The sequence below is a fragment of the Neolamprologus multifasciatus genome, chromosome 19 (genome assembly GCF_963576455.1).
Source record: "Neolamprologus multifasciatus chromosome 19, fNeoMul1.2, whole genome shotgun sequence".
Classification (NCBI taxonomy): domain Eukaryota; kingdom Metazoa; phylum Chordata; class Actinopteri; order Cichliformes; family Cichlidae; genus Neolamprologus; species Neolamprologus multifasciatus.
Genome location: NC_140457.1, coordinates 16,767,723 through 16,782,322, shown reverse-complemented (window position 1 = coordinate 16,782,322; position 14,600 = coordinate 16,767,723). Strand labels below are relative to the sequence as shown.

Sequence of the window (14,600 nt, the reverse complement as noted above, 5' to 3'; positions counted from 1 at the left end):
AAGCAGCTGTGTTGCACCTGACTGGGGTGGCCTGTTTGGCATCCGTAACATGTCTCTTGTAGAAACTCATTCAGCGCCAACATCAACAGGTGGAGAGTTGCGAGTTTGATGTCGATTACAGTTTCCTCCCACAGGTCTGATATGAGGGGGTCCTGTGAGCATGATGGTGAGGGTGGTGGAGTCTGGGGGGTCGGGATTAGCAGCCCTATTGATGGTGACTCTGACAGGTCCCACGACGGCGAGTCATTCTCTGTAAAATGAAAACCACAAGCTCTTAATTTGTCACATAGATACACACACAACCCCACACACACACCCCTCACATTAAACCTACCAGTTTATTGTTTAGTTGTCGGAAGGTCTTATGATTTTAGGTTTGCACAGGGTAGCAGGCAAACCAGTCTTCGGACAACTCGCCAGATCGTCAAAAACAAGGCGTTTTCTAATACTCTCGTACGCAGTGTTGAGTCTGTCCCTCTTGATCGCGTCGTCAATCTGGCTAAACAGACGCGACAAACCTCTCCAGTCGCACCACTGTATAAAAAAACAAGTCCTTAAACCATCTTGTGCGCTCTTCAAGGTTTAGAGGGTAAGGATTTAACCTCCAGTTTTCAAGCCCTCTGGAAGCAATAAGACTATCCCTGTCATCACATGCACTGAGAAAAATAAAGTCTTCAGGGTTGCGATTGAAACGATCAGCCTCAACCCTGTAAAGCTCAGGGCCTGATGCACTGTTCCACTGGGAAACATACAACACCTCTGGGAAGCCCACATTGTCCAGGTCCGCACACACTACGGTCCGGAAGAGCTTCCAGTTTTTGGTAGAGATGCTTTGGGGTTCCCCCCAAAACAATCCCTCGCCACAATCTACACTAAGCACAACTGTCCCTTCGGTATATTTAATGGTATACACATACCCTTCAGCGCCGCGATATTCTAACTTAAATACAGTCCCATCTACGGCATTTTCACAGCGTTGCTTTTTACGTTGAGGACCCCGGCTGCATACTCCTGTAGACATACCTAGAGCGGCTGTGGCATGGGCGATGTCCTGGCTGGGTGTCATGGTTGATACAGATGGTATTCTGTGCTCCTTAGGTCGGTGAGTCGTTGGGGGTCCTTAGCGCGATGTGTCTGTGCGGTGATGGTCTTAGAATGTGAAAGGATCACTTTTATACCTATATAACCTAAGCCATCCCACTAGGAGGAGTCGATACCGCCCAGAGGGTGTGTTTTCACACCTGAACGCGCATGCGCCGAGCACATCTGAACGCGCATGCGCACACGCACGAATCCGACCAAACGGGGTGGGAGGTGTGTGGGGGGGGGGGGGGGGGGGGGGGCAAAAAAAGTGCAGGTATATTACTACTTTTGGCATCCATAGCAACCATAACAAGCAATATTGATTGATGGAAAAGAGATTTTGAGACAGTGGTAAGTAAAAAAGCAGAGTGAACCTATCTATAGGCTCGCCTGTAGGCTTGTAAGCAAGCCTAGCAGGTGAATTTCAGAAACAGGGACACTGGAATATTTTTTTGTTTGTCCCCTACATTGGTCCGCATGGGATTCGAACCGCTGCCCTCTGTCTTCAATCTCCGCCACGGGCCCTGTCACGATCCCATGTGCCATCCCACCCATAAGCAAAACTGCAACTAACTTTACATCTTCTGAACGTTCAGGCACAGGCCATTTGAAAGCAGTGTGCCTGTCCCACAGTCCCCTGGGCTCCACCGGCTTTGAGCTGGTGTTAAAGACTCTGCCCCTCCACTGCCTCACATACGTGGACCTGTCAGCTGTCTGCAGAGGGCCTGCTGATTACCCGGCACTGGAACACCTCGCCAAAGTCCTGTCACAGGTGTGCACGCAAAAATCATGCAATGTCATTTATTGTCGAAAGATATAACTGTGCAATCAGGTTAAGACTTTTGTGTTTTTGCAGGACGAGTGCTCTCTGACCCACCTCAGCCTGGCTGCAAATGGGCTGACAGACAGCAGCGTAGCTACCTTGGCGAGGTTTGTGTGTGAGGGCGTCATTTCTACGGCTCAGTTATTACTCATGTTATTAGGGCTTTGCCTTTGTTTAAATTGTCACCCTTTACTGGCCTGTTGGACTTTTTATTATTATTTCACAGGTGCCTCTCGTCGTGTCCCACACTGGTGAGTCTGAATCTGTCAGGAAATCCGTCTGTTACATCAGCGGGACTTCACAACATCCTGGCGTCTGTCAGAGAGGCCCGTCGACCACTGACACTTCTAAACCTCGAAGGTATGCATATGTGTGAACTTGGAGATACTCCATGGACATGGAGTTTCACACTAATTCACAATTTGGATTTCTTTGATGTTTTTATCACCTGTGCAAAGTTGTACTTGGCAACAGTTTGTTTCTTGCTATCAGTCTGTTTCCTTTTGACACATTTCTAAGTTTGAACATTTAGTATGTATGCACAGAGGTGTTACATGGTGAGTACACACACAGACATTACAATATAGAAGTGTGGTTTAAAGATTGGAAAAAAAAAAAAGATTAGTTGTGAATTAATTTTCCATTTTATGGAGCAGAAAACATTACTGGATGCTAGCTAATAGGCTACATTTGGATGTCAAATATTTATAGGGGGGGGGGGGTGGGTGGGATGGAAATTATGGATATGAAATAAAATGTTTCTTTGTTGCTTAACCTGCAGGTTGTCAGGTCTCTGGCCCCTGGGAGAGTCAAGACCTGGACAGTTTGTCAGAGCTGGTCCAGGATATCCGTCTTTGCTCTCAGGCCCTCAACAAGCTGGACCGACAGACCTTGAAGCAGCGATGGGACAGGACTCAGTCACACGGACACTTTCTCGACCAAAACTCCAAGTGCCTCCTCTCTGCCACCTCCACTTGAGGGTGGCAGGTGTGTTCATAATAAATAATTAATAATGAATTATTAATTTCATAATAATTCATAATAAAAGTGGTCATTTTTATAAACATTTTGTTTAATGAGGGTACACCAAAAAGAAACTAGATGAAAACAAAATAAAGTGACATGGTGTCCACCAACAGTCTGATAGCTTGTGTTTTATGCATTTTTGTCTGCCTTATTTATACATGTAAAGCTCTGTATCTGTATAAAGAGTTTGTGTTAGTGTGTGAGAGGTTTTGTGTCACAATGGTCCTGTTTTGTAGGATTTGATTAAAAAAAACAAACACAATTAAAGTAACCGACGATGCTATACGTTGACATTGTTCTTTCACTGTAAGACTCAGCAGGCTATGGTGAATAATCACAGCGATTTTCAGGTCTCTGAAGAAATCTATCTAGAATCTATGACAGTGTAAAAACACCCTGCATTTTTAAATGTGCGGCGACATTTGAATGAGGCGCATAGCAGCAGAGGGAGCCAACGCACCACAAATGGTACACAGCCACAGATGCGCTTTGTGCAATGTATTTGTGACATGCAGGAGTGTCAATGTGGATAAGTTGAAAATCAAAAGCTAAAGAGCTCATTCTTGCACTGTTTTGATCAGAACACATGTGGGAATTTTCAAGTGTTGAGAATTTGTAATTATAAAGTGAATTGGGGAAAGATATTAGATACTGCCACTGGCTAGATTTCAACCCGGGTCTCTCGCTCCCAAAGCGCGTTCTCCATAATATATTTCAAGCGTTTACCACAACTGAGAGGTGAAAACTGCTGTTTCTTCGTGTTACAAAATGTTCTGTAACTCCAAAAGTACACGGGCTGTCGACATCATTCTTTCACTGTAACAATCAGCAGGCTTTAATAAAAATTTTTTTAAAAAAAATCAAGGCGGTTTTCAGGTCTCTAAAGAAAAATACATCTAGAAGATATGACGAGTTGAAAACGCCTCGGTTACAGAATTTCAGCTGTCATTTTCACTCAAGTCTCCATATACTTTGAATGTGGACATTTTTTAACTGTGTTGCTTCGAGGCCATATGCAAGAAAACGGCGACTCCTACAATAATGACAGTGTCATTTTGTGAAAGGCAAGAAAAATAGCTACGTTTTGATGTATAATTTGTGTTAATGAAGGCAAAATAGAGCGTTTGTTGGGACATGAAGAAAAGATTGAGAAAGCGACAATGGGTGGCGTGTTTGGCATCCATAGCAACCATAACAAGCAATATTGATTGATGGAAAAGAGATTTTGAGACAGTGGTAAGTAAAAAAGCAGAGTGAACCTATCTATAGGCTCGCCTGTAGGCTTGTAAGCAAGCCTAGCAGGTGAATTTCAGAAACAGGGACACTGGAATATTTTTTTGTTTGTCCCCTACATTGGTCCGCATGGGATTCGAACCGCTGCCCTCTGTCTTCAATCTCCGCCACGGGCCCTGTCACGATCCCATGTGCCACTTGGGCGGCCCTGTAACACAGGGCAAAAGGGGTATATTTAAAGTGCACACCCGTGCACAGCCGCACCCCCATTTTCGCCTCTTTTCATTAGCTGGACACCAGGCCTTATCTAGTCAGCCGTGCCAACCACATCCCTGGCAATGTGTACCTACTTCAAGCCGCATACAAGTGTAACGCTCACAATTTTCTGCTGTCACTCTAACCGTCTCCATAGACTTTGAATGTGGACATTTTTTTTTAACTGTGTTGCTTCGAGGCCATATGCAAGAAAACGGCAACTCCTACAATAATGACAGTGTCATTTTGTGAAAGGCAAGAAAAATACCTGCGTTTTGATGTATAATTTGTGTTAATGAAGGCAAAATTGAGCGTTTGTTCGGACATGAAGAAAAGATTGAGAAAGCCACAATGGGTGGCGTGTTTGGCATCCATAGCAACCATAACAAGCAATATTGATTGATGGAAAAGAGATTTTGAGACAGTGGTAAAAAAGCAGAGTGAACCTATCTATAGGCTCGCCTGTAGGCTTGTAAGCAAGCCTAGCAGGTGAATTTCAGAAACAGGGACACTGGAATATTTTTTTGTTTGTCCCCTACATTGGTCCGCATGGGATTCGAACCGCTGCCCTCTGTCTTCAATCTCCGCCACGGGCCCTGTCACGATCCCATGTGCCACTTGGGCGGCCCTGTAACACAGGGCAAAAGGGGTATATTTAAAGTGCACACCCGTTGCACAATGGGTGGCGTGTTTGGCGTCCATAGCAACCATAACAACCAATATTGATTGATTTTCTGCTGTCACTCTAACCCAGCAACTTAAGTGTTCCTGATGTCACACCTATGCGTCACTGCCCTCTGTGGAGAATGGGACAAATGTGCTTGCACATCAACCTATGGACTCAGACGGACTGTAAATCATCATCTTCCTCACTCAAGGTAACCTTATGGCTTGTAGGAACACTGCACATGTATGATAAGACTGTAGCCCTTCAACCGGCCCTTGAAAGGTTGCTGAAGACAGTGAACACCGTGGAATTCCCAGTATCACTGTGGTCCTGGGTTTTTTCACCTTCCTGCTAAGTGTTTCTGCCACCTCCTCTCAACCACTGAATACAAGCAGTGTTGCCAACTCCTCAGTTAGCAAAATCGCTATGCTAGTCAGTGTGGCTGCTCTACCAGGTGTAACAATGAAGTTTAACACCCAGGCATCCATGAAAAAAGAATTTCTGAAATGTAACAGAGTTAGAAGTTAGCAGAGAGTTAGCTCGCTAGTTTCCATCTAAATATAATATACCAGGTTCTGACTGAGGGATTTCTAAAACAAATTAAAAGGCACAGCTCTGCTATCACTTCCGACATACATGAAGACAGGAAAGTAAGCAGCAGTGATGTTTGTAGGGTTACTGAAGTTTGGCTAGCTGGTATATAGTGATGTGCTATGTGACTCGCGAAACAGCTATGTTAGCATAACATTAACACAGTGATGAACGGGAACTTTTTTTCCACTGGATAAGAGTTAAGGTGAGGGTTCCCGATGGTTAGGGACAAATGCAGTGGCATGGCAGGATGCTGTAAACGGACCAAACAACTGAGATAATCCATCCACATACGAGGTTAGTCATTAATGTGCTGCTGCATTGCCTGGGCTGTAGTTACATGGTAAGGTTTTAAAAACTGAGCTTTAAAATGAATGAAATCAATATCCTTATTTTCCTTATTATATTGTTTTATGTACTTTAATAATGAAGGCTTATAGAGCAAGGCCACTTTTGACTCACAAAGTGCTCACCCAGACTAAAAAACAGGAGGTTTTAGTGCATATTAATAGATAGACACAGAAAGGAGGAACTTTCCATATAAGCAATGTTTGAAAGTGTGTGTGACGTCTGAAGTACAGAAACAATACCATATAAGACACATGTTGAGCTAAAAATGTTAGAGCTCTTGCAACTGGCGTTTGAGCTGTGCAGGGGTCTCTCTCTTCCGGAAGATGATTGAATAAAAAGAAATATAAATGTTTTAACACACTATGAGTCGGTTTTCTGTGTTCTATCATGGGGACAAAAGAATCGGGGTTTAATAATGTGCATTTTTGTATTCTGTTATGAAGTACCGTCTCTTTCTACCTGTAGATGAGAACAAGCGTGTCTCCCGGCTATGTGAGGTTCAGGACTGGGGTTCCTCCGTGTCAGTGTGCGGACTCGGTTTGGCCGCCTTTTCCCTCGGCCCGCTCCTCCGTGCCTTAAAACTTCAGGCCAGCCTCACCGAGCTGCGAATTTCTGAAAACAGTATGTCTGACAATCTTCTCCCTGAGCTGATTGCCACAACGCTCACCATGCCTCGTCTGCAGCTGCTGGACATTTCTGCCAACTGCATTACAGGGGACGGCCTGGAGAAGGCTGTAAATGCTTTAAAGGGACAGAGTGCACCTGCATTCCCGGTAAGGGCCTCAGCTAGCCAATACTGGCAGCTCCAGGTTTACCATCTAACCTGTATTTAACTACCTCTGGTCTTAATAACTACCTTAGATCTTAATAACAAGCTAACCTGATTCGTATCAATGATATCTGTCAGAGAGAATTGGCTCTCGTGATCATTTGCTTTTTCTGCTCGTTTCCACTCAAAGTGCCTGGAGGAGCTGGACCTCAGTATGAACCCACTGGGGGACGGCGTGTCTGAGTCTCTGTCCTGTCTGCTGTCCTGCTGCCCTGTGCTAGCCAAGCTGTCTCTGCAGGCCTGTGGCCTCACTGCTCGTTTCCTTCAGCAGCATCGACTGCTGCTAGCCAGCGTGCTCACAGGTGACTCTCTAACAAGCAGCTGACTGAAGCCTTAAGCTTCACTGAACTCCCACCCATAAGCAAAACTGCAACTAACTTTACATCTTCTGAACGTTCAGGCACAGGCCATTTGAAAGCAGTGTGCCTGTCCCACAGTCCCCTGGGCTCCACCGGCTTTGAGCTGGTGTTAAAGACTCTGCCCCTCCACTGCCTCACACACGTGGACCTGTCAGCTGTCTGCAGAGGGCCTGCTGATTACCCGGCACTGGAACACCTCGCCAAAGTCCTGTCACAGGTGTGCACGCAAAAATCATGCAATGTCATTTATTGTCGAAAGATATAACTGTGCAATCAGGTTAAGACTTTTGTGTTTTTGCAGGACGAGTGCTCTCTGACCCACCTCAGCCTGGCTGCAAATGGGCTGACAGACAGCAGCGTAGCTACCTTGGCGAGGTTTGTGTGTGAGGGCGTCATTTCTACGGCTCAGTTATTACTCATGTTATTAGGGCTTTGCCTTTGTTTAAATTGTCACCCTTTACTGGCCTGTTGGACTTTTTATTATTATTTCACAGGTGCCTCTCGTCGTGTCCCACACTGGTGAGTCTGAATCTGTCAGGAAATCCGTCTGTTACATCAGCGGGACTTCACAACATCCTGGCGTCTGTCAGAGAGGCCCGTCGACCACTGACACTTCTAAACCTCGAAGGTATGCATATGTGTGAACTTGGAGATACTCCATGGACATGGAGTTTCACACTAATTCACAATTTGGATTTCTTTGATGTTTTTATCACCTGTGCAAAGTTGTACTTGGCAACAGTTTGTTTCTTGCTATCAGTCTGTTTCCTTTTGACACATTTCTAAGTTTGAACATTTAGTATGTATGCACAGAGGTGTTACATGGTGAGTACACACACAGACATTACAATATAGAAGTGTGGTTTAAAGATTGGAAAAAAAAAAAAAAGATTAGTTGTGAATTAATTTTCCATTTTATGGAGCAGAAAACATTGCTGGATGCTAGCTAATAGGCTACATTTGGATGTCAAATATTTATGGGGGGGGGGGGGGGGTGGGATGGAAATTATGGATATGAAATAAAATGTTTCTTTGTTGCTTAACCTGCAGGTTGTCAGGTCTCTGGCCCCTGGGAGAGTCAAGACCTGGACAGTTTGTCAGAGCTGGTCCAGGATATCCGTCTTTGCTCTCAGGCCCTCAACAAGCAGGACCGACAGACCTTGAAGCAGCGATGGGACAGGACTCAGTCACACGGACACTTTCTCGACCGAAACTCCAAGTGCCTCCTCTCTGCCACCTCCACTTGAGGGTGGCAGGTGTGTTCATAATAAATAATTAATAATGAATTATTAATTTCATAATAATTCATAATAAAAGTGGTCATTTTTATAAACATTTTGTTTAATGAGGGTACACCAAAAAGAAACTAGATGAAAACAAAATAAAGTGACATGGTGTCCACCAACAGTCTGATAGCTTGTGTTTTATGCATTTTTGTCTGCCTTATTTATACATGTAAAGCTCTGTATCTGTATAAAGAGTTTGTGTTAGTGTGTGAGAGGTTTTGTGTCACAATGGTCCTGTTTTGTAGGATTTGATTAAAAAAAACAAACACAATTAAAGTAACCGACGATGCTATACGTTGACATTGTTCTTTCACTGTAAGACTCAGCAGGCTATGGTGAATAATCACAGCGATTTTCAGGTCTCTGAAGAAATCTATCTAGAATCTATGACAGTGTAAAAACACCCTGCATTTTTAAATGTGCGGCGACATTTGAATGAGGCGCATAGCAGCAGAGGGAGCCAACGCACCACAAATGGTACACAGCCACAGATGCGCTTTGTGCAATGTATTTGTGACATGCAGGAGTGTCAATGTGGATAAGTTGAAAATCAAAAGCTAAAGAGCTCATTCTTGCACTGTTTTGATCAGAACACATGTGGGAATTTTCAAGTGTTGAGAATTTGTAATTATAAAGTGAATTAGGGAAAGATATTAGATACTGCCACTGGCTAGATTTCAACCCGGGTCTCTCGCTCCCAAAGCGCGTTCTCCATAATATATTTCAAGCGTTTACCACAACTGAGAGGTGAAAACTGCTGTTTCTTCGTGTTACAAAATGTTCTGTAACTCCAAAAGTACACGGGCTGTCGACATCATTCTTTCACTGTAACAATCAGCAGGCTTTAATAAAAACTTTTTTAAAAAAAATCAAGGCGGTTTTCAGGTCTCTAAAGAAAAATACATCTAGAAGATATGACGAGTTGAAAACGCCTCGGTTACAGAATTTCAGCTGTCATTTTCACTCAAGTCTCCATATACTTTGAATGTGGACATTTTTTAACTGTGTTGCTTCGAGGCCATATGCAAGAAAACGGCAACTCCTACAATAATGACAGTGTCATTTTGTGAAAGGCAAGAAAAATAGCTACGTTTTGATGTATAATTTGTGTTAATGAAGGCAAAATTGAGCGTTTGTTCGGACATGAAGAAAAGATTGAGAAAGCCACAATGGGTGGCGTGTTTGGCAGTAGTAATACACTTGCACTTTTTTTTCCATCAATCAATATCTCAGCTTGCTGCGATGCATGCAATTTATTTTGAAAACGGCACAAGTGGGAATTTCTTCCGAATGGGTAATGTCGGCATGTTCACAAGCGTTTTATTTAATTTAACTAGTTTTCCACACATCTACTGGGTTTCTTTCCAGGGTTGATGCGATCATTTTATTTAAAAATTGGGATTTCGCAATGTTGAACTAAGACAAAACCTGTCTAGACAAATGGTAGGGGGGGTGGGGTGGGAAACAGGACCTCCAGAGTAGGTGTCTTTTGTCTCTTCGAGAACTCTGGGAAGTAGCATGGGAGTGTGAACCTTAAGGTGTGAAACAGTTGTGTACTGGCATTGTTCCTGGAGAAGGTATTTAACTGAGACCTATGCGAAGCTCAGGGTGAACTCAGCATTCGTCGCGACAACATCACTTTCTTTGAGACCATCAAAACTATCATCGTTCTTTATAACATGGACATCTTAAACGGTAAGTAAAACAAAACCTATTATTGTATTTTTAAAAGTGTTATGTTAACATATTATAGGATATTCAAACTATCTTTTTCCTAAAACAAAAGCTTAATTTTCAGGAGTTCGGGAGAACGGCACAGCACCCTTTTCTTTAGAAACGGGGGCTTTTAAAGATGGAACAACATCTCTAACAGGCACAAGGTGTGTACAGAATTACGCGATTTTTAATCGTATGTATGTTTTAAGCTTGCGATTGTTTTAAATTATATAATAACAGAGTTTTTCTTTGATTTGTTCCAGGGTTAACAAACTGAGCAGGAAAACATTCAGACACCGCGACCACAGAGCCCATCCTTACAAAAGGTATGTATACAACGGGGTGTATAATTGTGTATTTAAAAAAACAGCAAATGGGTTTAAACAATTCCAAATGTTCTAAAACCGACCGTTTTACACATACAGAGCCACGCCAGAGAACCTTATGTGCGGAGAACCAGGGCCGTCAGGAATAACGCACACTACAAGGTATATATATAAATTAGATAAAAAGAGATAGAGAGGGAGACACGCTTATTCTGTTTGAAATGGGTACATGTATAAATGTTTTAACACATATCTATCTTCACAGACTGCAGCACAGTACCCCTCCACATAATGATCAGGACACCGTACTCCAGACGTTTTTGGAATGTTTAAACAGTATCGACCTCCCAGAACAACAAAAACCTGGAGCTTTGTGCAACAGTGGAGAATCAGAAGCGATCTTCATCAGCGGTCCTGCAACACCCCCGAGTGAGTGCTTGCCTCGTGATTTCTCTGATGTTTTTGAATACAGTATATCAGATTTCGATCTTGTTCATATACCCACCCCACCAGAATGTGTCAGAAATAGCATTGATTCACACGTAGATTTTGAAGACGACGGTATAACAGACTCTCAAATATCAGCGGCGTATGATGCTTACATGAAGGTTTCAGATGCTCAACCTGTTGAACAGAGTCATATAGCTTCATTAGTTGATAAATTATGTTTGATTGAAGCTAGACTCAATCAATACCACCAAGAAGCACAGATACAAAACCAACAGTTTATCAAATTCATAAAAAAAGTGTGTAGTACATTAGACATCATCTGCAGCAAAATTTCAAGTCCCTGACTTTTAAAATCCAGACCATGGACCCTCCAAATAAATTATTTAAGCATAATAACGGAACCTCCAGTCCTGTTAGATGTTTTGACTTAGAGACTTTTATGCAGTGGGCTGAAGAAACAGATAACAAATTAGACAATATTATAGCTAGACTTAATAGTGTGCCTGCATCAGCCTCATCTGATACACATCCTCGTCAGACTGTTCCTACGCCTGCTATTGCTGATGGGGCTATTGTTGTTGTTGTTAATAATAGTGATAGTACATCAGGTGTTGCTCGGACCACTGTTGTTACTGATGCTAACCGTATTGCTGCTGCTGCTGCTGTTATTGAGTCTGTTACCGCTTCTACTAGTACTACAGACGCACATGCGTGTCCGGGCACCGCTGCAACACCACACACCCCCTCAGTCATTGTAAATTTCTCACAAAGTGATACTATCGTGATTGAGCCCGTTGTGCAATCTGGATCTGGCAGGCGCTCCCAGCCACACATTAGAGAGATACCTAATTTTAATGCTCGCGAATTGCGTGAGCGCCTTGATTTTAGGGGTATAAGTCTTGATCATCCAGAACAAGTACCTGCGCGAGTGCGCGAGTGCTTAGCCAATGTGGTAGACCGAGCTGTGGCTGGATCTCAACAGGGCAGCGTTCTAAACGTAGTCCTGCGTGGCCCCTCGCTGGCTTCAGATGTTCAGGCTGTTTTAAACGCTGATGATCGGTATGATCCGGAGCTGTTTCTCGATCGAATTGCACAAGTTATGCAGAGTAATGATGAATCTATCGGTGATGATGAATTAGAGTTTATTGTCACGGTAGCTCAGAACAGTAGTGGTGGGGCTCGCTTAAGACTGGCACAAATCCCTTATGATGAGATTCTCTCAAAGAAAGGCAGACATTTATACACACCAAACAACACACACAACAATTTGTGCTTCTCCCTATGTATAGCACATTCATTAAACTCATCAGCCTCTGAGCTAGAAAAACTCGCTACAGCTAAACGGATGCATGCTGAAGTAGGTCTATGCGACAAGCAGCAAGTATCATTCACAGATGTCAGTAAATTTGAGAAGCACTTCAACATTAAGATTGTAATCTATTACCACACAGAAGGGCGTAAACGCCTGGAATGTTTTTTCACACATGAAGAGCGAAACACAAACACGCTGATGATGTATCTCCATAATCAACATTACCACATGATTTTAAACCCAACCGCTTTTCTTGGTGCATCCTATGTGTGTAATTTCTGTTACAGTACATATAATTCACCATTACATCATTCCTGTAAACATAGATGTAACACATGTTATACACTCTGTCAACACCACAGGGGTCCCACAGTGAAATGCAGCGACTGTAACCGCATCTGCAAATCACAACACTGTTACCAGCAACACAAATTACCAGAATTAAAACACAACATGACCCCCTGTGATAATATGAAACATTGCATGCACTGTGGCACCACATATAAAGAATCCAAGAAATCGCCACACAGATGTGCCCAGCCTAGATGCGAGCACTGCCGCGAGCCTAAATTAACCGGAGACTCCGACCATCAGTGTTTCATACAGCCTGTTGAAAAACAGAAGCCTACCGATAAATACATTTTATATGATTTCGAGACTAGGTACCACAACGGTAAACACGAGGCTAACTTTGTGTGTGCGTCTGATCTGAAGGGCAATAAGTTCACATTTAACACATTAAAGTGTGTGGAGGCGTTTGTGCAACATTACAGACGCCCAAGGTTTCGTGGGTACACTTTCATAGCACATAATGCATCTGGCTTTGACAACTACATACTCCTCGAGTACTTTGTCAGACAGTGCATAACACCTAGTGTCATAATGAGCGGCAGCCGTGTGATTTTGATGTATGACAGGGACTATGACCAGCGATGGATTGATTCGTTCAGCTTTTTGCCCATGGGCCTTGCCAAAATACCCTCTGCTTTAGGTTTTCAAGACCTGCAGAAGGGCCATTTCCCACACAGGTTTAATACGAGGGATAATGAGCATTATGTGGGCCCGTACCCAGACCCCTCCTTCTACGGCTATGAGTACATGTCTGAAAGCGATAAGGTGCGATTCATGGAATGGTACCAGGTTGCCTCACAGAATCCCTTTGATTTTCAGGCTGAACTCAGGCGTTACTGTGTTAACGATGTTGATGTCCTGCGTAAAGCATGCAGCATTTATCGTGACACGTTACTGGGTTGTACACAAGTTGATCCATTCATGTATACCACCTTGGCTGCATTTAGTATGGGTGTGTATAAAACGCTGTTTCTGCCTAGAGACACGCTCGCTCTCACGTATGACGGGGCATACGTTGAGCAGAATAAGACGTTTTCTAACGTCTCTATCGAATGGCTTCAATACGTGTCCCACACCACCAACAAAGTGGTAAAACATGCTCTCAGAGGAGGCGAACAGAGGGTTGGACCGTATTTTGTGGACGGTTTTGACCCCACAAGTAATACAGCTTATGAATTTGCAGGATGTTTTCACCACGGCTGTGTTAAATGTTACCCCGAGAGCGAAGTTAATCCTGTCAGCAAAGCATCCTATGGACTGCTGCATCGCATGTTTTGTGACAAAGTTGATGCACTGAGATCACAACACAGTGTGAACGTAATAGTGATGTGGGAATGTGAATGGGCTGGCTTGAAGCAGACAGACCCTACAGTTGTGGCTTTCATGCACACATACAGAAAGCCAGAACGCATGAATCCCCGAGACGCTCTTTTTGGAGGTCGCACAAATGCTATAAAGCTGTACCACAAGACTGGTTGTGATGAAAAAATATTTTACTACGACTTCACCAGTCTCTATCCCACAGTGCAGTCTAAAAAAGACTATCCTGTAGGACACCCTCAAGTCATTTACACCAACTTTGACAAGCTAGAAAATTATTTCGGCTTTGTTAAATGCACAGTGCTCCCCCCTAAGGGTCTTTTTCACCCCGTCATTCCCTACAGGTGCCACGGAAAACTGATGTTTCCACTCTGCAGCATGTGTGCTGAAGACCAAAACCAGCATACTGCATGTGGGCACAGGGACAGTGAGCGGGTATTGAAAGGCACTTGGGTCTCATTTGAGCTTGAAAAAGCTGTTGAGAAGGGATACAGGGTTCTTGCTATTGATGAGGTGTGGCATTTCCCCAATAAGACCGACACATTGTTTAAAGACTATGTGAAAGCCTTCCTAAAACTCAAACAGGAGGCCTCGGGGTATCCTGAACACGTCAAGACACCTG

At 43.6% G+C, this 14,600-nt stretch overlaps 1 protein-coding gene and 2 long non-coding RNA genes across 6 annotated transcripts; all 3 read left to right on the top strand.

Moving 5' to 3' along the window:
- The first annotated feature begins 1,652 nt into the window (after window positions 1–1,652).
- LOC146496324 (uncharacterized) lies at window positions 1,653–3,215 on the top strand. Its single transcript, XR_014871279.1, has 4 exons — window positions 1,653–1,855; window positions 1,940–2,013; window positions 2,133–2,266; window positions 2,688–3,215. It is a non-coding gene; the product is annotated as an uncharacterized LOC146496324 (long non-coding RNA).
- Window positions 3,216–5,153: 1,938 nt separating this feature from the next.
- LOC146496323 (tonsoku-like protein) lies at window positions 5,154–8,795 on the top strand. Of its 3 annotated transcripts, none has more exons than XM_085144214.1 (7): window positions 5,156–5,298; window positions 6,495–6,802; window positions 6,989–7,160; window positions 7,259–7,434; window positions 7,519–7,592; window positions 7,712–7,845; window positions 8,268–8,795. In XM_085144214.1, the coding sequence occupies exons 2-7, from the start codon at window positions 6,653–6,655 to the stop codon at window positions 8,462–8,464; spliced, it is 903 nt and encodes a 300-aa protein (XP_085000340.1). In that variant the 5' UTR covers window positions 5,156–5,298; window positions 6,495–6,652; the 3' UTR covers window positions 8,465–8,795. The 3 variants fall into 3 exon arrangements, with proteins under 3 accessions (XP_085000342.1, XP_085000340.1, XP_085000341.1); XM_085144215.1 differs by lacking the exon at window positions 5,156–5,298 and adding an exon at window positions 5,311–5,975; XM_085144216.1 differs by lacking the exon at window positions 6,495–6,802 and having other exon boundaries at window positions 5,154–5,298.
- A 1,166-nt stretch (window positions 8,796–9,961) lies between these two features.
- Window positions 9,962–12,482, top strand: LOC146496322 (uncharacterized). 2 transcript variants are annotated; one of them, XR_014871291.1, is made up of 4 exons: window positions 9,962–10,383; window positions 10,483–10,545; window positions 10,645–10,707; window positions 10,811–12,482. It is a non-coding gene; the product is annotated as an uncharacterized LOC146496322 (long non-coding RNA). The 2 variants fall into 2 exon arrangements; XR_014871290.1 differs by having other exon boundaries at window positions 9,962–10,545.
- Window positions 12,483–14,600: the final 2,118 nt, after the last annotated feature.

Bases quoted from the DNA above. Each gene is read 5' to 3' on its own strand.
- LOC146496323 (XM_085144214.1), top strand. From the start codon at position 6,653: ATGTCTGACAATCTTCTCCCTGAGCTGATTGCCACAACGCTCACCATG. The intron at 6,803-6,988 runs GTAAGGGCCTCA...TTCCACTCAAAG, and splicing joins AGAGTGCACCTGCATTCCCG to TGCCTGGAGGAGCTGGACCT. The intron at 7,435-7,518 runs GTGTGCACGCAA...GTGTTTTTGCAG, and splicing joins TCGCCAAAGTCCTGTCACAG to GACGAGTGCTCTCTGACCCA.